Source organism: Acromyrmex echinatior, chromosome 11 (assembly GCF_024713525.1).
Source record: "Acromyrmex echinatior isolate Ae372 chromosome 11, ASM2471352v2, whole genome shotgun sequence".
Classification (NCBI taxonomy): Eukaryota; Metazoa; Arthropoda; class Insecta; order Hymenoptera; family Formicidae; genus Acromyrmex; species Acromyrmex echinatior.
In genome coordinates, this window is record NC_141862.1 from 6,081,259 (window position 1) to 6,102,276 (window position 21,018).

Below are 21,018 nucleotides of genomic sequence, written 5' to 3' on the forward strand. Positions count from 1 at the left end.
GCTGGGCTGGGCTGGGCTAGGTAGGTAGGTAATACCGAGTGCCGAGAGTGCCGAGTGCCGAGTGTTTGCGAGTGCTTGCGAGTGCTGACTTACCAAGTGACAGCTGATGACAGGACTTGAGGAGGAGTGATATCTTTGGAAGAGCGTGAAGCGTGAAGCGAGACGGAGAAGAAAAAAAAGATACGCCATTCGCAACTATTTAGATAAGAGATAAATATGTGCTTTCGAATGTCAGCGAGGAACAATAAACAGACGCGATAGACCACGATAGACCACGATAAACCACGATAACGGACGTAAGAATACGGAGGGATACTCATCAGGTGGAAAAACGGAAGCAGACACCTGTTGCTGCCAGCCTCGAGTTGGACGATTGCGATGGCTCATCTACTCAAAAACCTTACTAATAGTATTTGGCATGCATTTCACGCTCTACAGACCGATGTCACCAACACGGTCGCCAAATCTAAGTTAAAGGTGGAACTTTGAATAATAAAATTCAAATTTGGATAGCTAAATAAGATCGTGCAATTGTCTACTATCTCTTTTTTGTTTTCTTTTCTCTTTGACACTTGTTCATTTCAGTGTTGATTTTGATAGGTATTGACAGCCAACATTGGTACCTTGATGGATTTGTATGGTGTAGAAAAAGGCCTGGAGCATTACCGGAGTACGCAAAGTTTAACGTTCGATCAATACATCTATTATTTACAGAAAGAAGTAAGATCTTTTTTAAAATACATGTATTATAAACTATTTAATATACATAAGAGACAAATGTTAATTCTCTTAATTATTTAAAGAAATGGTAGAATTTTATATAAAGATACATACATGTGTGAATGTATTTCGAAACGTTTTGGCTCATACTTTTATTATTAATAAATTGTAGCAAATACTTGACCGAGGCAAACTTGTAGAACATGTGAAAATAAAGCAAGATATTTAGATACACAAAAGCTAAGATTTTTAAGAAATATGCAAGAGAAATTTTTCTTTATCTTCTTATTTTCAAAATGTAGATATCTTTGAACCAAAGTTTCCCCAAGATTTTTATTTCAAGTATCTTTTTTTGCTACCCTCACTCATTCAAGAGTATTTGCTTCGCTTTTGCTCATTCAGCTTGATGCAGTCTGTGCAGTCTCAACAATTTCAGATGTTCTCTTCCGTAACTGATGCTACCTCTGTACAAACATTGAAGACAATGGAAGAAGGGGTAGATGAAATTTGCTGGCTGGTTTGTAAAAAGATCTATCTGGAGAGATCCCATTCAGTTTTTGACGATCATAGTGTTTACCAATTGTTCAGAATTTACTGTCTGCTGGCCGAGACGGATTCAGATGCAACAGATTCTTATCTGGTTAGCGGTTGCTTATAATAAATTATATAAACCAATGTCTTTAGCAATTTTCGATGTGTCGCTTTTGGTGATACAGGTGACAATGCATGGCGACGAGGTAGCGCGAATCGCTTCCCATCTGGTAATGTCATTGGGTCTACAATGGGACGCGGCAGATTTCTCAGCTTTATCAGCAGCTATTGGAACATTTAGGTAACTTGTCATTTCCAGCTTTATCATATTAATCGCAAAGATAAAGATATTAAAGAATGCAATTTGTTGATGAAAAATTTATCGGGAAGGTTTCCCACATTTCTGGCAGTTTTGGAATCCAAATATAGTGGTGGTAATACTTTGGACATTATGGCGTTATCAGAGGCGATTGATGATCTCTACCAGATTTACATAGAGAACGTGGTAAAAAAGGTAAATCGATGTGAATGTTTTGCTCAATTTTGCTAATAAATTGAAGAAAATTTGATTCTCAAATTGACGGATCTTTCTCTAAACGCATGCCATAATAATGCACGAGTACGTTCTGACAAGAGTTATGCAAGAAGCGTATGATGCATCATTTATCTATATTATTCACTGAATAATAAAGAAGGATAAAATGATATTATACATCATCATCGCTTCATACGTAATTCTGAATACACTCCATGTTGCAATCTTATGTTTATATACACATATTATAATTGTAAAGCCCATATTAGCCCGACCATAATGAACAAATCACAATGACTGACTGTGATGGTTCACTATGGATCACAGTTGGCAGTCGAATCAGCCTGCAAAATCGGCAATCTAATATGGACTTGACAGAGGCAACACAGAACGCATGCATTCCAATGAAATAATTTTTTTCTTTTTACAAATATCGTTGCAGGGTTATCTGATGAAGAAAGGTTTCCTGCTGCCAACATTGCGATATTTTTGGTTTGTCCTGCGTCCCGGTGAATTGACATATTACAAAGATCCGCAACAAAAAGAACCGTCCGGATTAATACTGCTGAATGCTAATTGTTGGGCCGATACTGTGACAAACGGTGGAAAGCCCGATAAAAGGTTCGTGCTTAGTACCCCCGAACATAGATGCATAGAGCTAATAGCAGAGGATCACAAAGGCAGGCTCCAATGGCTCGCGGCATTACAAACAGCCATTCAGCATTCGAGTGAGAAGATCGGCTATCAGAGAAGTTTGGCCAATCAACGAAGATCCTTGCGACAAGTAAATGCAAATTAATTGAAGAAGAAAAAATACATAAAAAATGTTTTAATAAAATCGTTTTAGTTAACACTTATTCAATAATTTGTATTGTTACTTGCTAGGCTGTTAAACAGGAAAAAGAAGAGACCAAGTTGGAACTTCAGCACGAGAGGCAAGCTAGAATCGCCGCCGAAATACAAGCTCGGAAATTGGAAACTCTGTCGAAGGAAGAAGGTGCTAAAGTTCAACAACTGGAAGATGTTAAACAAAAACTAGAGTTGCTGCTACAAGAAGAAAAACAGGCTCTACGCGATGAGGAAATAGGTAAAAGGCTGTTATAATAATCTAATTTTTATTGTATTAGTTTTTGTAGGATTGTATAATTTAGATAGATACGCCTTATGTATATTGCAGTACGAAGTTTACAAGCGAGAGTACTACGCGAAGAATGGGAGAAAAGAGAGCAATTAGAGAGACTGCAGCAGGAGCAGCAGGAATTGCTAGAGACGGAGAAGATGAAAAGAATGGAATTTGAACAGATGCAGAAGCAAAACGAGCAGCAGTTGCAAGGTTGCATAACATTTAAATAATATGAAAAAGATAAAAGATTTGATTTAAATCTTATTAGTTATATTAATATAATTCTTTCCAAAAGTTACGCAACTACGTGCACATGTGTATTTCTTTCCTTAGTTTTCATTTTATGTTCTTAATGTTATTATTTTTATTCTTCAATTTCTATCTTTGAAAATTTCTACTTTTGCATTATTCTTTTATATTAATTTTTAGATGCTGAACTACGACTTCAGCATCTGGAAGCGGAAAGAGAGCATTTGGATACAGAGTTGCGAGCTGCACGCGAAAAGGTGAAACGCGCCGAAGAGACTCAATTTTTATTGGAAGCACAAATCGTCACGCGTCCCTTGAGAGGAAGTGAGAGGATTCGACGTACTCAAAGCTTTATACCGACAACAAAAGAACGACCGTTGTCCATAGAAAAAATTGACAGCAGACCTATGACAATACAGAAGAATATATGACATAGATAACTAAAAGATCAATACCTTTATCGAATTGCATTTAAGTCTTCCATCAAATAGAGTGACACAAAGAACCTATAGAATCTATTATATTGTTGCAGAGCAACTATATTATATCTTCATGAAGAATGTAAATTCCATGCGAACTCGGAATTCGACGTACCTTATTCTTGATGCCTTGCTTTATTCGCAATCTTAGCCAAAAAGTATTTAGTTTTATAGTATTATATCAACAGATTTTATATACGCAAATTCCCATTCCTTATTATATTTGAAGATATTATGATTTTTATCTTATAGAAGACAAGATACAATGTCCACATGATGCGTATATAAATATCGTACAAAATATATATTCTTTTTTTAGTGTATTATCGTAAAATAAGAAAATATTTAATACAAATTTATACTTAATTATGTTGAAATATATATGTGTGTGTATGTGTGTGTGTGTGTATGCGTGCGTGCGTGTATAAAATTGTAAAATATGTCTGACAGAGGTGCCAAAATATTTTTGTAAATTTTATAAAACTTTTATAAATTATAAAAAATTCCATAATATTTTATTTGAATCAAATTTTATTTAATTGGAATCAGATGCAATTTTTATTTTTCACAGAGAGAGAGAGAGAGAGAGAGAGAGAGAGAGAGAGAGAGAGAGAGAGAGAGTATCTTAAACTAAGTTGATCTATTATTGATCAAACATTCCATATGTGGTCGACCTTAACACTTATGCTGTGTTGAGACCATCGTACGTTTCTAATGGAAAAATTTGTATTTCGTTGAGAATAAATAATTTGAATAATTTGCAACGATATCAAATCTTTAATTCATTGAAAAATGCCGAAAAAAAAGAAGGGAAAGGGAAGCAAGTTGGCTCGCATGAGCGACGAAGAACGCGTTCGCTACCTGCAGCATCGAGCCGAATTGGAGCTAGAAGCTAAACGACGTAAACAACAATTGATTGCAGCTTTTACCAAGGTACATTCAATACAAAATGGAAATATAATATTTAATAGCAATTTTTAAATCAATTTTAAAATGTAGAGTAAGCTGAAACGCGAAGAGGCGTTCGCGCGATTAAACACTGCCAAGATCAATGAACAATGGCGATTTATTCTGCGCCGAATAAAATGTAAAGAACTTCACGAAGATGTGGAATATCTTTGGAATAATTTCAATCGTCTGATGAAGACGAAAAATCTTATGATACAGCGTTTACATAGTGAGCTAGAAGCAGCCGATGTCAATCACCGAAGGCTGCAAGAGGCTCACATTAAAATGATGGACTTGATAATTGGTAACTTACATCATTGTAAATCTATATTATCGTTATTAATTATTACAATTATTAATTATTGATGATTATATAGGAAGATGTAAACAAAAGTGTATTGATCTGCACAAATCCTTCGCACACGAACGTAACCGTATAGTTTCGGATGAAACGAACGAATTAAATAGGATACGAAACAATTTAGAGCAGTATTGCAGTCAATTGCAAAATATAAATTTTGGACAAGATAAGAATATAGAAAATATATTGACGCAAACAAAAATTCAAAATGCCATTAATATATATGGCATCGCGTATTTGGTATGGATATTTTCCTTCTATTTTTGTGATTCATATGACAAATGTTAATAATTCTTTTGATCGAAAATATTTCACAGAAGGAAGATTCCTTGTCGCGCTTGATGCATTACGGTTCCAATGAGGTTGAGAAATTGTGGCGACAACTTAATGAAATAATAACTAAATATGAGAAAAATACGGGAGATAAGAGAAAACAGTACGAATACTTGAAAGAGCAGGATGATGCTCATCGTGTAGACGTGGCACAATATCCAAAGCTGCAGACACAATTACAGAGAGTAATTAAGAGTCTGAAACAGGACACGCACTCATTATCGCAGAAGCGGGAGCAAAGTATAGCGGAACTGAACGATCAGATTATACGTATGAGAAAGAAAACCGAAAGTTTGAGACAGATATTTTCCATGAATCAAGTACTAGACACTGCCCAGCTGAAGAAATTGACTATTATCAGCGCTAATATTCGAAAAGTAAAAATAATTAAATTATAAAACTTTTATTCAAATTAATTATCCAACAAAAAAATTGAAATAAGAAAATGTTTAAGAAATTATTATAATTTGGACTGGCTATCCGGAAAAGTAGGTACTTTAGAAATTCTTTGATTTTTTTGCAGGAATTGCAGAGGATTTCAGAAAAAGGCTTGACAGTACTCTCATTGCTGAGAATGTGCTCAAATTTGGAACCGTTCTCGCTGACTGTTCAAAAATATACTTTACGCGATACGGGCTCCAGGAGGGCTTTTACGAGTTGCGTAAGTATTGCACGAATACAATAATACACAAAAAAGTTTGTATCTTCAATTTTTAAATAACGAGTACTTACAGATGTCAGAACCGTTTGATAAATTGGACAAATTTTGGGAACAATTCAATTACATTAAATCCGATAATATCTTCATGAAAAAAGAATGTGATAAACTGTCTTTCGAGAACAAACAATTGAGAAACACTCTGCGCACATATCTCTTAACCATTTCTAAAGCTCAGATCGCACGACCACTCACGTCTATTTCTGTATAAATATACTTACTTCAAATGTGCCAACAAATATTTTTTAAATAAAATTTTAAAAAAGTAATTTAAAATGTATTAAACTAAAAGCTTTTGTTGAAATCTTTCAAGATAAAAATTAAACGTAATATTTGGAAAAGTTAAAATCTAATTTTAGAAAACAATCTCACATTTTTTATTAATAGATAAAGGAAATTGAAAAAAAAACACGCATCGATTGATATTCATACAATTTATTTAACGATGAGTGAATATACCTCCGCCCAACGATAAATATTTGTATGGCCGAGCGCGAGTCCGCCCTCTTACAGGATAGAAGAATATCTTTTCCTTCGGCGCCATGCTCTCAGTTTCCAGATAGATGTCGAAACATGCTCTCAGTCGTTGTATTTGCGCCGTCAATGTAGGGGACTTGGTCCACATCACATTGACTTCCCTTTCGATATCTCTAATGATATCGGCGGACGCTGGCACTGTTGGACTTATGCTTATGCTAAATACTGGTGCTATCTTGGGATAATCTGGCTTGATAGCAATCCTGGCCACAAGTTCGCCTAAAAAATGAATCAAATATAAACGTGTGGAAGCAATAATTTATCAGTATAGATAATTTGATATTATAATAATAATAATAATAATAATAACAATAATAATAATAATAATAATAATGATAATAATAATCATACTACTGCCGCGACGAAGTATAGCTTCGTAAAAGATGTCTACAGACAACACTAATCCCCGTTGGTAAAATTCCGGTGAAGCAACATAATTTGAATAACTTTTCCAGGTCATAGTTGTGAATCGATGCAAAGACGTTGAGATTTTTTGTGGCACGGGATCCGTCATGCTGATAAATATTGGCAGGTTGCCGGACTCTAATTGTCGTATTTCCATACATAGATCCAGCCTCGCTTTTATGCGCCGTTTAATTTCTTTCAACACACTCTCCACACAATCTTGTGCCAATTCTTGACTCGTCAGCTACAAATAAAAATGACATAAAATTGAATTTTAATTAAAATACGTTACTTTAATTGCGCATCTACTGTGGAAGAGATTTATATGTTTGAATCGTTATTAATTTTTTGTATTACAAACGGAGCAACTATTTTTAACATTTATATCACAGGACATACATGTAAACATTTTTTACAAGGACGTGTACCTTTTGTTGTTGTTCGGTCATCTCACACGAAACAAAGTGTAGACCAGCCATTCTTTGCGCCCATCTGTAAGGAATGCCTAGTCCCAAAGACGAAAACGATCCCAAGTTATGCCGCGACAGCTGATACTGATTGGCAGGATTCGGACTCTCCAATCCTAAATCCCGTGGATACAATTCGCGAAGAACCGACTCGGATACTAGCATGTCTCTATTAATTAATCATGCAAAAGATTAACTCAAATTTGTCCAATCAAAGGAAACAAGAGAAGAGTATTGTCACATTTGTATGTGTACACGAAATTTGAAATTAATATATTAATAATTGAGATTATAAATATATATAAATATATAAGAGTTATACATACCCAGCACTAATACCTCCCAAGTCTTCTGTTTCGAGTTTTGATTCTACTGTAACGACTTTTAAATATACCATGTAAAAAAAGTGAAGAGTCAGTCTTGTCTCATCTAAAAATTTAAATTTGCAATAAAATTTCTTCTTTTCTCAAGATTTTAAAATTATAAATTCAGATTGATAAATATGAAATAAATTTTGTTTCTCAATGTTATTTGATCTTATTTTTCAATTTAACTCAAATATCTTTTAAACATTTCATTTCTTATAAGATAGTAGATCTTTTTTATTCAAAACTCACTTTTTAATGTGATAAGTATTTTCACATGTAACGGATGACGCTGTAATAGTTTAGATCGTTTCTCTTCTTGCCTCGCTTCCCGGGATAATCTGTGATGCCTTTTCTTATGCACGGGTGTTTCTTCCACGATACTTTCCAACTGATTCTCAGGATCCGAATCAGACTCTTGCAAACCATCATGATTATTTGCGCGTTTTGCTTCATCCTCGTCACCTTCCACCTTGACTAGCAACGTACTATCTACAAAATATTTCGGAAGAAACGATACCTGTACAAAATTTTATTATTCATAAAACAAAAATATATAATTCAATTTTTATACGAATTATACCATAAGCATCTCTGTAAGCAGACGCTTTTGCATACAACACATAGAGCGGTGATGCAAGCAATGATGCTTTTTGATGCTCCTGGCGAATTTTATCCAATGGCAATCCAAGACTTTCTTGTAACGGTTTGCTTGCCTGAAAATATAAAAAAAAAAAATTTAATTTGTTATTCATACAGGAACATTTAATAAAAACATTCTGTATATTTTCTAAATCAATAAGTTAAATTTTCCTACTTCCAATATAGAGCGCAATTGCGGCGCAAGATTGTCCAAACGAGTCTGTTTCGTTTCAATACTGGATGCTACTGCTTTTTTACTCTCTGTCAATTCATCGCACAATGCCGCCAATTGCTTTCGTTGTGTCAGTTCCCATTCTAAACGAGCCAGTCTCAATTGATGAGAATTATTCTTTGTTATTTCCTAAAATATGTTTGTGTTATATATATTACAAAAAAAAAGAATTAAATTTTATGTATATATATATATTCGAATTATATTATTTATAATTTTATGGGTCCGCTCCGTTTTGCACTTACAGCGTTTGTAAGCATTATTTGTTCTTGTTTAACATTTGATAGACAATAAGGATGAATTGATGCTGACAGCATGTGGGCATGAAAATGGAACGCACCCTATGTAAAACTTATGTATACATACATGTCGCGAGATACTTTCTGGAGCTTCTTTATAAAATTCTTCTTCTGAAACAAGTTCTATCAATTCATCTTTAGATCTAGAATAAAGAAAATAAAATTATTCAATTTTGTTTAAAGTGATAGTAAAAAAAGTCAAAAGGTTCTTTTGCAAAAAATAACAAAAATTTACTTGAATTGAAGACATTTGATAACTTCTTTCTTCAAATGCATCACTTCGTACAATAGATTCTGTAAATGTAAATGTCTGCTATCAACGCTACTCTTTGCAGCCACTAGAGAGTCTCGTGCAGATTTTGTACGAAACTTTTCCATGCGATTTAGTTTCTTCAGTTCTATAAAAGCTAGTGACGTTTGGATTTGCAGCTCACGAATATCATCTTTTACCTAAAGCATTTGTTTTAATAAGTTTAAAGCAAACTTGACAATAACGGATAACGTAGAATGTCTGTTACAAACATTTGAGTCACCACTGGACTTTAATTTTGCTATTTTACTCATCGCCGCTCGAATATCGTTACAAGTTGCCAGAAAGCATTCGGAATCATCCTCAGACAATCTTTCAACAGCTTCTTTCTCTTCATAATTAATTATTATCTGACAATGATATGAGAAACAAAAGTTAATGAGGCAGCAGCAGAAGCAAAAAGATTCATTTTTTATTCTCTATATTGCAAACAAGCTGACGTTACTTCATTCGTCATTTCAATATTCAAAACGTCATTTTGACATTAGACAATAAATAACGTCAGCTGGATTGTTTGCTGGATCGCTAATAGCAAACGTATATATTTTATTTTATTTAGTTTAATTTTTTTAATCGTAATTTCATGCATTAAACTTAACCTGAGATATTGACAAAAATATATCTAATCGATTGATCAAGCGATTTTTGAGCGAAAAAATAAAAAAATTTGAATAATAGAAATCGTTTGTTATTGCGAAAATTAAAAGTGATATTTTTCTTAAGTATATTTTCAGAAATTTGAAGCGAACAAAAAATAATATTACAGTATTATACGTTAAATATCTTGTAACTTTTCAAATCTTTAACTTTTATACCTTATACATATCTCCGTCTTTCATTGAAGTTCCGCTGTTTGCACTCACAGACTTTCTTCTTTTTTTCACACTATCCGATTCATTCTCTTTACCCATTTTTCACGTCATAAATAAAACCAAGTGAAAATTAACTTCTACTCTTAACTTCAACTCTGAACAATTACGAGTGTAACATGCAATATAAATCACAAATCGCAATCACATATACATATTGCCACCACACCAAAGTAGAGAGAAATCTGAGAAAGGCCATGGTCAGCCTTTTTCCTATTACCATCAAAATTGCTCGTACACTACCGCCAGTACATTTTCAATTTAGAAACTATGTTGGAAACTTGATGAGAATTTACAATTAGTACAGACACAAACCACATCTACTTTCGACGATACAATTTTATCGACAGTGTCGGAAAATGTATGTAGTCACACAGTTTTCAAATTAAAAATGTACATCAGAGAGAAAACTTGAAAGCGGACATCCCAGCCTTTTTCATGAATCACCTCGTAGGATATGTCCACGTTTTTGCTTTTTCGCTGTGTTATTATGTAGGCAATTAAACAAGGATGAAACGATCAAAGTTGATTATTCGTTTTTGTTTAATCCTCGTAATAGTATGGAAAAGAACCACAAAAACGTGAACATACTCTACGAGGTTCGATATATGAAAAAAGTCGGAATGTACACTCTCAAATACATACATACCAGAGAGAAACTTGAGACAGGACATGACGGACCAAAACCTATAACCGCAAAATGTTACAGATTTTGATAATGCACTATAATATGAGTATTCGCATCCACCATTTTTAGTCTTTTTCTCACTTTCTTGCTCCTTTCCTCCTTTGCTCTCTCTCTCTCTCTCTCTCTCTCTCTCTCTCTCTCTCTCTCTCTCTCTCTCTCTTTCTCTGGGGCTCCGCACAATAAAAAATATAGGGAACAGAGAACAGAGAATACGAATTTCAACTTATCAAAAACTATGTATTCCACAATATATTATTTCTGATAGATTGAAATTCTTATTTTCTGTTTTCGTTTCCTGTTCCTTTTATTGTGCGAAGCTCCCCCCTCCCTCTCTCTCTCTCTCTCTCTTCGCTCCGTTGCTAAATTAATTGAGAAGACTGAAGAGAAAATAAAGAGTGGGGAAAGAACTAAAAATGGCGGATGCAAATACCTATATTATAGTGCTCTAATTTTGGGCCACATGTCCTCTCTCAAGTTTCTCTCTGTACATATATCGAATATACTGACGGTAGTGTCACCCATACGAGCCATTTCGATGGTAACAGGAAAAAGGCCGGCATGGCCCCTCTCAGGTATTTTTCTATGATCCGTCGGTGACGGAATTGACGATAAAACAGTTATTGATATCACATGGCATATTACCCACTGAGAAATTTCACGAATGTTGCTATGTAGTACGTTTTGTTGATATAGAGGCCAATAAAGCCGTTTTCTTTCCAATTCTTTCTATGCTCGAATTTCATATATTCGTAATATTGTATTATTAATATTATTATGGTTGTTCTATCTTTGCGGATGAAAGTATCACTATGTGATAATAATTTATCTATAAAATAAACAAAATAATAAAAGCGTAAGAGCATAAAAGAGTTACGAGAGTAAGACAGTGAGCCCAAGTTTACCGAAAAGTGGAACAATCCGTCTTTAATGAAATAGGTATGTACATATATATATATATATATATATATATTAGATAAACTTACATGTACATTTTCGTACATTCTTTATTGACTGCAAGTCATCTAAAATAATATTAGTAATTCTTTAAATTAATTAATAATGAACATTTTGAATTTTTCAGTGTGGTTGTAAACAATGTTATTCAGCAGAAGCACATCTGTATTTCGACAGTGTTTACAACGGAAACTTTTTGCAACCGTTGATACGTTCTATCTTGTAGAATTACAGAAAAATTGTCGAAAAAATATATATGAATACACTCAAACTCGTAATTTTAGAAATTTTGGTCATACTAAAAGAAAATCTCGCTTTATCTCCTATCTCCCAATTGTACTTTGCTACATTGGTATGTTTATAACTATAACTTTTGATTGGCAACGGTAAGTGAATAATATTAATTGTAATCAAATGATGCGAATACATTAAATATATCATTCAACATACCAATTGTTCTATATTCTATATTTTACAGCATGTTTAATGTAATACCTAAAGTAGATGCTGCTAGTATCTTGGACTCGGAAGAGACTCAGAATAATGAAAACGTGGAAAATATAGAACAGGATGTACAAAAGAGGAAGAAGAACAAAAAACAGAAAATTGGATTTCGCGATAGAAAGGTTTATTAAAGATTTGCATTAGCCATAGTAATATATGTGTATACGTAATTTTTCAAGATTGTCTTGAGAGTAGATTACCAAGATTACTGAGATTAATTATTAGGTGTTGGAATTAATTCGTAGCGTTTTTTAATGAAAGAATGTTATTTATTTCACATGAGCATTAAAAAATACATTAATGAAAGTACTTCCCATCACTTGTAAAACGCTACGAATTAATTCCAACACCTAATACATAGTAAAATAAAGAAGGAGATATATATGCATATATAAAATATGTAAAATAATTATTTTTCTCTGTGTTAAAATAGTACTATAGATTTTACTATTTAGTACTTTTACTTGCACTAGTATATGTCTATGCAGAACGATGCAGGCTCAAGTGTTTTTACAGATAATAGAGTATGAGAATAGGATTAGAGCATATTCGACGCCAGATAAAATCTTTCGTTACTTCGCGACTGTGAAAGTAATTAATTTAGAAGGTATTGAAATCTATATGACACCTGATGATTTTCTCCGAGCTATCACACCAAATATGCAGCAACCAGTTGGTAGGACTTTCAAAATTTTATTGTATTGGTGCTAAAACATAATTCTGGAATTGTATTTTTTTGTTTACAATTATTTACAATAAATCGTAGTAACAACTTACCTGCTTCGCTCTGCTAACTAAAACATTTCCATACTAATTTCTTATCTAATATCTTGTATAAACTATTGATCGCCAAAATCGAATATGGATAATGTCGTATAAGTATTTCCTAAAATTAAAAGTTGATAATTTTGCGCATTAATTAATTTAAAAGCTCGCGACTATCTATTAATTGTTTTATAAGCAGATAATAGAATATGAAAATCGTATGAGGCATTATTCAACGCCAGACAAAGTATTCCGTTACTTTGCAACTCTTCAAGTCACAAGCAATGATATACACGAAGTATTTATGACGCCAGATGACTTTTTAAGATCGATGACACCTGGTGTGAAACAGCCCGATGGTAATCCCATTTCCCCTTCTCTATACAACTTTCCTCACCTTTAAATGAAACATTATTAAATACAATTTTTTTAATTAACTGTGAGGTGCTTGACTGATTCCTTGTGATACAGTTTTTCTGCACGTGCAAAACAATTAACATTTTTAAAAGTTACAATTTATATTTAATATATATTATTATATTTTTTTCAAGATTATACATCAGATCTATCTCTATCTCTCATATAAGACAGTATATTAAAAAATGTAATAGTAAGAATTACATTAATTTTCAGGTCTTGGACTAGATCAGTACAAACGTTACGATCCAAAGGTACATAAATGAAATTCAATAAAAAATACTCAATCAAAGGATATTTTTTTATAGAAATGTTTCCTTTCCTATTTAGAATATTCACACTAAATTAGAATTAGAATTGGACGAAGATAGCATCTTCTACAAACTAGGCAGTGCAGGCCTTATTACTTTTTCAGATTATATCTTTTTATTGACTGTATTGTCAAGTAAGTCGTTTATTTTGTCAATTTTTAATTATATATAAAAAATGTTTGCAATGTAGTTTAAAATACACTTTCGTTCGAATGTATCAATTGAACTTTTCATATTGCATGATAGGAACATCAAGTTTCAATGATATTCAAACCTGTTTTACAGCTTCTAGACGTCACTTTGAAATCGCCTTTAGAATGTTTGATTTCAATGGAGATGGTGATGTCGATTCCGAAGAGTTTGGAAAAGTAGCTACATTAATACGACAACAAACTAGTATAGGTACTCGACATCGTGATCACGCGACTACAGGAAATACATTTAAGGTTATAATATTTATCTAGTTTTGTTGTATATCATCGTGAACAATAAATGTTAAATGTTTATTAATTTGAAATATATTATATATAAAGCACAATCATATATATGTAAGCACAATCAGACTTAATTGAATAAACAAAATCTTAATCATTTTGTTATTGAAATTTTAGGGAGTAAATTCTGCGCTAACAACATATTTTTTTGGACCACAAATGAATCAAAAATTAACAATCGAGAAATTTTTGGATTTTCAGCAGCAGCTGCAACGAGAAATTTTAAGTCTTGAGGTATAGTAATCGATAGTAATCGATCCTACAGACTTGCCATAATATGCACAGCCATCAATTCCATATTATTATAGTATTTACTTATTGTGCGTTTTTTTTCCCCCTTAGTTCGAACGACGAAATCCAGATGAGCATGGCAATATCACTGAGGTAGATTTTACGGAATTGTTGTTGGCTTATGCTGGATATCCAGCGAAAAAGAAAGCAAAAATGTTGAAGAGAGTGAAAAAGACGTGAGTGTGAAAATATTTAATTTTTATATATTATAGCCATAAAATCTAAAATTTTTTAATTATATATAGTTAAACATCATAATTATTTATAGCTTTAAAGAAGATCCGAAAGGGATCAGCAAAGAAGAATATCTCAAGTTTTTCCATTTTTTAAACAACATTAACGATGTTGATACAGCCCTGACATTTTATCATATAGCTGGCGCATCTATCGATCAAGGTATATAAAATAATAGAGTTGTCGGTTGATTAAATATTCTTATTGAAACTCTGAAACAATAGAATAATTTAGAATAATTATGGTTCATCGATTGTATGGAACAATCGGTAATAATTAAGAATATCAAGCATTTTTATTGCTATATTAATTAGTTATGGATATATAATAGTGCAATATGATGTTGCAGCGACATTAAAACATGTAGCAAAAACTGTAGCACATGTTGATCTAAGTGATCATATCATTCAAGTGGTATATACGATTTTTGACGAAAACAGTGAGTTGATTTTTTATTATAATAGAAATACTGTATTTACTTTAATATATACTCTACTATGAAAAGCTTAATTTTCTTACAAGTTATAGCATGATATAGCATTAAATGTATCTTAAATGTGTATTAAATATGTAAAATGTATTTAAAACATGATTAAATTGTTTATGATGGATCTTGTTCCACAGTGGACGGACAACTTAGCAATCGAGAATTTGTCGCTGTGATGAAGAACCGTGTACTGCGCGGTCTAGAAAAGCCAAAGGATACTGGATTTGTCAAGTTAATTCAATCCTTGATGAAGTGTGCGAAAAACAGCAATCTCCTGTCGTACGATAAATGATCGAGTATTTAAATGCTACTTGGTCTTCTTTAGGTATCTGTTGTTAATTGTAATATACATATATATACATATATATATATATATATATATATATATAGAGAGAGAGAGAGAGAGAGAGAGAGAGAGAGAGAGAGAGCGGGGAGGGAGGGAGGGAGAGAGATAAAATATTATGCAAAATATAGAATAATAATATTTAAAACAAGTGTGCAATTATTGTAATATTTATTATAGAGCATATTATTTGTAAACTAGAAGGTAGATAGTTAAAAATAAAATCTACGTCAATGATGCATTACGTTAGTACACTTTCACTCTTTTATTAAATAGAGCATATTATCCGAAAAAAAATGTGAGATGCAGAGACCATAATTTCTCCTATTCAATAGTTTACCTCCTCAATAGTCCTTCTCTTCAGTAGTTTACCATTCACTCTATAAGATAACAACGGATTGCAAGTTTAAAGTTATATTATTAGATACAACAATGCGGATAAAATATAATTTTAATTTACTTTTTATACAAATGGCAACGATACTACTTTTTGTAAATTTTGTCGCAGCCCATTTATTGGAAAAACTTACAGAAATGACTTTGACAGGTAAATATCATATATAAATTATGATTTAATTGTGTGCATTTTATATAACAATATTATATGTACGTACATATATATTAATTTGTTTTAATTATGATTATAAATTCACAAATTGTGAATAAAGAAGGGACCTCAAAACAGAAAAGAGCATCGGATATTTTGTCGATGGGACAATACTTTCAGTGAGTCAAGTCTTCTATATATCTATTTATGAGTAATTGGTATTAAATTTTTCAAGATAGAATTTTATTTCTAATTTTTGTATGTCATACATTTTTACGTATACATATGTATGAATTTTAATACATTTTATATTCGTATATGTGTATTTTTCAAATATCTTTTGTTTCACCCGGCACATGAGTAGTTCGGAATCTTATAAATTCTGACGCGAATTATAGATTGTTTAAAGTGAATTAGATATAAGATATAACATTTGTGTAAAATGACAAAAAAATTGTAAATGTATTTTGATAACGTTCATCCCATGTAGAGATATATTTTCGGAACATTTGGCACCTCTTAAACTTGAATTTGGTTATGTCTGTGAGAATCCTACTGAATGGGAACAAAGATTCGAACGAAAAGATTTTGACAACAACCGTTTTAGCGGTAAGGTAATTATCTTATTTCATTATCATATAGACAAGTATATTATTTCTTTATATACGTAATTTTTTTATATACATCATAATTTACTTGTCAAATTATTTTATATCTTATGTACGTCTTGTATTTTGTATTTGATATCTTATATCATTTTGTAAATTAAAACTATTAAAAAGAGAGCAATGTCTTGAATAATCATCAATTTACTAATATATCTGTTTAAATGTAATTTATTATTTATAATTCATTGCATAACTTTTTTTTAGGTGAAATGGGGTAACAAAAATGGAGAGTACGGCGAACAGTATTGGGACTTGAATCATTAACTTTACAAAGACTAATAATTATTCATAAAGAAAAATAGTGAAGATTTGTTTAATAAGATAAAAATAAGATGTTTAAATAAGATAAAAATTCCTTATTTGAAATAGTTTCTATATACAATTTATTCTAAAATAATATGAAGAAAAAATGTTTTAAACAATTACACGAAAGATTAAACATTTTTAATTATAAATTGTAAATTATAAATGATTGAAAGTAAACTGTAGAAAGAAAAAGAGTTGATATGTGAAATAAGAAAATACTATTTGGCGGAGCCGAGCATGAGCATCGGTGGTTCAGTGGTAGAATGCTCGCCTGCCACGCGGGCGGCCCGGGTTCGATTCCCGGCCGATGCAATATCTTTATTTTTGTCTTTGTCCATGTAAATGTGAAATTATTTACGAGACAGTAGAGAAATCGAATTGTTGAGTTTCATACGTTAATATTTTTATGTAATAAAAATTAACAAAAAAATATTTTATGCATCGGCCGGGAATCGAACCCGGGCCGCCCGCGTGGCAGGCGAGCATTCTACCACTGAACCACCGATGCTTCTGTGTGAACTCGCGTGTCCATATAAACTTAATACATTACGTTCGAAATACGTGATAAAATTGAAAGTCATATATATATATATATATATTTTTTTTTTTTTAATGAAAAAAATCAATAAAACTGAACATCAATTTTACCATGATCAATATAATTTCAATGCCAGACAGTTATGGAGATTGTAGACAGACTAGCAGTTTTCCCGACATCCAGCTCGCATACAAATGTGAAATGCCGTTTGACCTGCGCCCGTAGGGGTCGCGATTTGCTTTCGAAACGGATCGATGGTCTCTTAATTCGATTTCGCCAGATTATGTTGCAATTACTCAAGAATAAATCGCAGCTTGGCCAAGTTATGAGAGAGGCGGCCTTCTCGTTGGTCGAAGTTAATTACGCGACAGGTGGAGTAAACGAGCTGGTCCTACAGGCGGTCGACAAGGCCAAAACCAAGATTCGATCCAGAGAGGAAATGATCGGTGGGATTCGACTATGGATTTACGAGGCCTTCCGCAGTGGTGCCGATCCCTTCAAATTTATTGGATTGGCCAGAGGCGGTCAACAAGTGATTATGTGCATTTAGCACCATTATATGCATACACAGCATGCGCCATATGATGAAAAGTTGGCTACAATTAACCGTTTGCTTTTATCAATTGAGTAAACATTGTTGCTCGTCGGTGATGTTCCGCAAGTTTCTATATACAAATATCTCGATACCTCGCAACAGGTAGCTAGATTGAAGATCAATTATGGAAAGGCGATAGATCTGTTGGTCGAATTGGCGTCATTGCAGCGCAACTGTCGGATCGTCGATCGAATAATCAAGACAACGAGACGTCGCGTAAACGCTCTTCGCTATATCATTATACCTCGGTTAGAACGGACCCTCGCGTACATCATCACCGAACTCGATGAGTACGAGCGAGAAGAATTTTACCGCCTTAAAAAGATACGAGAGGGGAAAACGAAGCGATCATGTGATCGACAGTCCTCTTACCATTTCATTCGGAGCGCCAATGTCCTACTAGACGACACGGATGAGGATCTTCTCTTTTAATACGTGTGTGTGTGTGTGTGTGTGTGTGTGTGTGTGTATTATAACAGAATTGTAATGATCCACGATTCGAGAGTACGCTTGAAGAAAATACAGCGGTACGAATGTCCACGACAATGTTATCTTTATATATTTTGTGCTAATAATTAATTTATTTTACTCTGTTCGAACTCTCAAGGAAAGTAGTCACCCTGCGATAAATGCCGAACCTCTGAACGAAGGAGAAAGCGCGAAAGAACGCGAAAGTAAGAGAAAAGGGTACCAGAGCTGTGTAGGTCCAATTATACCAATTAAGAAAATACAGTCCGTAAAGCCAATCTTAAATTAACTACAATGGTGTCAAACATCGGGATATGATAAAGGGAACGTGACTGCTGTTCTTTTCTCTCTCCTAATAATCTACTCTTGACAGATCTCTCTCTCTCGTAGGTGTAGCAACTGCATTGAAATGACTCTCCTCCTTTCACACGCGAAAATTTCAACTTGCCCAGGTATTGTGCGCCTAATTTTCACGTTATATTAAATACAAGCTCCAATTAATATTGATAATTTCCTTGTAAGAATGAGTTTCCTTGCTATTTGCAGCGCGTTTCTTCAACCGCTCAAATTTAGAAATCTTTCTCTCTCTCTCTCTCTCTCTCTCTCTCTCTCGTTTTTTCTCTTTTATAAATAAGATACGCATGTGTAAAAGATGTATAAAAAATGATTCCGCGCGGCATACCGAATACGCGAAATAATCAGAGTCGATTGGACTCGATCGCCAGACGAAGAAGAAGGCGCAGTGGCGTATACGAAATACGAATGTGTGTGTGTGTGTGTGTGTGTGTATAGGAGCACGACGGAACGGAAATCCCTATTCCCTGCCGATGGAGAGAGGAACCATGCAACCAGAGGAGAGCAGAGGAGAGCCAGAAGGCCCTGTAAAGAAGCGAACAAGCGTAGAAAGGAGGGGAGGGATAAACAGACGTCACGTCACACTAGGGCGCAATCCGTGGGCGTCGGACGCGGCACGTCGCGTCGCGTCGCGTCGCGTCGGCGGTCGGGCGAGCAACGAGCGATGAGCGACGAGCGACGAGCGAAGAGCGTTTAGTCGCGCGGAAAGCTTCGAAGAGGGAGGATCGCGCGTCCAGCCTGGCTATACTTCGGCGATTGATTCGCCGATTAATTAAATTCACAATGATCCGTCTGAAGGATCATTGTAGCACGCGTTATCGTCTTCCGTCATTGCGGTCGCCTTTATTGTGATCGATTCTACATTTACATTCAAATCGCACTTCCACGATTGTTTAAACGCGCGCGTGTCGCGCGTCACATACTGGATCGGCTGGATCGTGAATTGTTAATTAATCATTGCTGTGTCCGCACGTGCGTGCGTGCGTGCGTGCGTGCGTGCATGCATGCGTGTGTGCGTGCGTGCGTGCGTGCGTGCCGTGCATGCCGTGCGTGCATGCATGCGTACGCATGTTCCTCGTGAATGGTTTACAAACTGTTCCTTTTCTGAGAGAAGAAACAATATAAGATGCTGCGTTTCACGTTATACATATATGTAAAGTTAATTATTTTTCAAATTTATTTCTAAATTATTAAATTAAAGTGTGTATGTGTATGTGTGTATGTGTGTGTGAAATCTACGTACATTTTATCAAGTTCAATCTGCGCAAAGGACAGAGTACGATGTCAAGTTATCATGTTGAGATCTCAGTTGTTGAAACTTGATTAAATTAAAAGCAAGACCGAATCTACATTGGAGAGAAGCACCAATTGAAATTGATGATCTCATTTAACGCGCAAACAAGTTAATTGAACTATTCGTCAAGATTGAATTTGACGGCTCTTCAAATAAAGCTATGACAGGATTGTAATTACGACAAGAAAGTGAGTCCAATTGAATAAATAATAAAATTAAATCTTTGTTATTTTTTGTGAAAAAGCACAGCTCTCTTAATCAAATTTGGAATTTAATTAATTCTTGATGTTTTTCTATGTATATTTTTAATATAGATCATTTGTCTCAATATATTTCTGTATTAAATTTTCATGTTTTTACAGTTGTTTTACTTACCAGAAATTTCAATTAAAATCAATTAATGTAAAACTCATTTTATACACACACACGTATTTATTTTATCTCTCTTCTATTTCCATATTCTAGATCCATTACGCTTCTTCTTCGAGTTTCCGATTGAAATTCGGAACCGCGTGATGCACGATCGACAGATATATCCCAAAAGTTGCAGTACTTCCAGCATGACGAATGTGCCATGTACGATAGAAAAAGTAAAATAACGTTTACGATATAAGGAATATTTATTGAAAAAGGTTTT

At 33.7% G+C, this 21,018-nt stretch overlaps 6 protein-coding genes, 1 long non-coding RNA gene and 2 other non-coding genes across 12 annotated transcripts; 6 read left to right on the forward strand and 3 right to left on the reverse strand.

The window, feature by feature from the left end:
* Positions 1 to 28: 28 nt before the first annotated feature.
* On the forward strand, positions 29 to 4,411 carry LOC105143579 (differentially expressed in FDCP 6 homolog). The gene is made up of 9 exons (XM_087411540.1): positions 29 to 477; positions 601 to 720; positions 1,157 to 1,360; positions 1,437 to 1,552; positions 1,642 to 1,765; positions 2,229 to 2,570; positions 2,672 to 2,873; positions 2,964 to 3,119; positions 3,339 to 4,411. Exons 1-9 carry the CDS (start codon positions 379 to 381, stop codon positions 3,587 to 3,589), a joined length of 1,614 nt encoding a protein of 537 aa, XP_087267666.1. The 5' UTR covers positions 29 to 378; the 3' UTR covers positions 3,590 to 4,411.
* Positions 4,412 to 4,429: 18 nt separating this feature from the next.
* On the forward strand, positions 4,430 to 6,263 carry LOC105150381 (dynein regulatory complex subunit 2). Its single transcript, XM_087411541.1, has 6 exons — positions 4,430 to 4,570; positions 4,637 to 4,889; positions 4,963 to 5,186; positions 5,264 to 5,656; positions 5,803 to 5,940; positions 6,014 to 6,263. The coding sequence occupies exons 1-6, from the start codon at positions 4,430 to 4,432 to the stop codon at positions 6,206 to 6,208; spliced, it is 1,344 nt and encodes a 447-aa protein (XP_087267667.1). The 3' UTR covers positions 6,209 to 6,263.
* A 153-nt stretch (positions 6,264 to 6,416) lies between these two features.
* On the reverse strand, positions 6,417 to 10,335 carry thoc5 (THO complex subunit 5). The gene is made up of 11 exons (XM_011063397.2): positions 10,070 to 10,335; positions 9,467 to 9,604; positions 9,180 to 9,394; positions 9,012 to 9,087; positions 8,589 to 8,774; positions 8,355 to 8,487; positions 8,024 to 8,263; positions 7,733 to 7,835; positions 7,368 to 7,575; positions 6,886 to 7,183; positions 6,417 to 6,753 (listed from the first exon to the last, which is right to left on the reverse strand). The coding sequence occupies exons 1-11, from the start codon at positions 10,163 to 10,165 to the stop codon at positions 6,437 to 6,439; spliced, it is 2,010 nt and encodes a 669-aa protein (XP_011061699.1). The 5' UTR covers positions 10,166 to 10,335; the 3' UTR covers positions 6,417 to 6,436.
* Positions 10,336 to 11,480: 1,145 nt separating this feature from the next.
* On the forward strand, positions 11,481 to 15,855 carry MICU1 (Mitochondrial calcium uptake 1). 3 transcript variants are annotated; one of them, XM_011063396.2, is made up of 12 exons: positions 11,481 to 11,747; positions 11,893 to 12,151; positions 12,244 to 12,391; positions 12,786 to 12,945; positions 13,668 to 13,705; positions 13,782 to 13,896; positions 14,048 to 14,208; positions 14,374 to 14,490; positions 14,599 to 14,723; positions 14,816 to 14,943; positions 15,131 to 15,220; positions 15,406 to 15,855. In XM_011063396.2, exons 2-12 carry the CDS (start codon positions 11,907 to 11,909, stop codon positions 15,558 to 15,560), a joined length of 1,482 nt encoding a protein of 493 aa, XP_011061698.1. In that variant the 5' UTR covers positions 11,481 to 11,747; positions 11,893 to 11,906; the 3' UTR covers positions 15,561 to 15,855. The 3 variants fall into 3 exon arrangements, with proteins under 3 accessions (XP_011061698.1, XP_011061696.1, XP_011061697.1); XM_011063394.2 differs by lacking the exon at positions 12,786 to 12,945 and adding an exon at positions 13,231 to 13,393; XM_011063395.2 differs by lacking the exon at positions 12,786 to 12,945 and adding an exon at positions 13,234 to 13,393 and having other exon boundaries at positions 11,482 to 11,747.
* On the reverse strand, positions 14,862 to 20,431 carry LOC147908094 (uncharacterized). The gene is made up of 2 exons (XR_015546795.1): positions 20,331 to 20,431; positions 14,862 to 14,993 (listed from the first exon to the last, which is right to left on the reverse strand). It is a non-coding gene; the product is annotated as an uncharacterized LOC147908094 (long non-coding RNA).
* LOC105150369 (uncharacterized) lies at positions 15,945 to 17,324 on the forward strand. 2 transcript variants are annotated; one of them, XM_011063393.2, is made up of 4 exons: positions 15,945 to 16,158; positions 16,280 to 16,337; positions 16,649 to 16,772; positions 17,031 to 17,324. In XM_011063393.2, the coding sequence occupies exons 1-4, from the start codon at positions 16,044 to 16,046 to the stop codon at positions 17,088 to 17,090; spliced, it is 357 nt and encodes a 118-aa protein (XP_011061695.2). In that variant the 5' UTR covers positions 15,945 to 16,043; the 3' UTR covers positions 17,091 to 17,324. The 2 variants fall into 2 exon arrangements, with proteins under 2 accessions (XP_011061695.2, XP_087267668.1); XM_087411542.1 differs by having other exon boundaries at positions 16,649 to 16,767.
* Positions 17,374 to 17,444, forward strand: TRNAG-GCC (transfer RNA glycine (anticodon GCC)). The gene has a single exon. It is a non-coding gene; the product is annotated as a tRNA-Gly (tRNA).
* Positions 17,570 to 17,640, reverse strand: TRNAG-GCC (transfer RNA glycine (anticodon GCC)). Its single transcript has one exon. It is a non-coding gene; the product is annotated as a tRNA-Gly (tRNA).
* On the forward strand, positions 17,621 to 20,924 carry LOC105150380 (V-type proton ATPase subunit D). The gene is made up of 3 exons (XM_087411543.1): positions 17,621 to 18,202; positions 18,368 to 20,569; positions 20,847 to 20,924. Exons 1-2 carry the CDS (start codon positions 17,813 to 17,815, stop codon positions 18,695 to 18,697), a joined length of 720 nt encoding a protein of 239 aa, XP_087267669.1. The 5' UTR covers positions 17,621 to 17,812; the 3' UTR covers positions 18,698 to 20,569; positions 20,847 to 20,924.
* Positions 20,925 to 21,018: the final 94 nt, after the last annotated feature.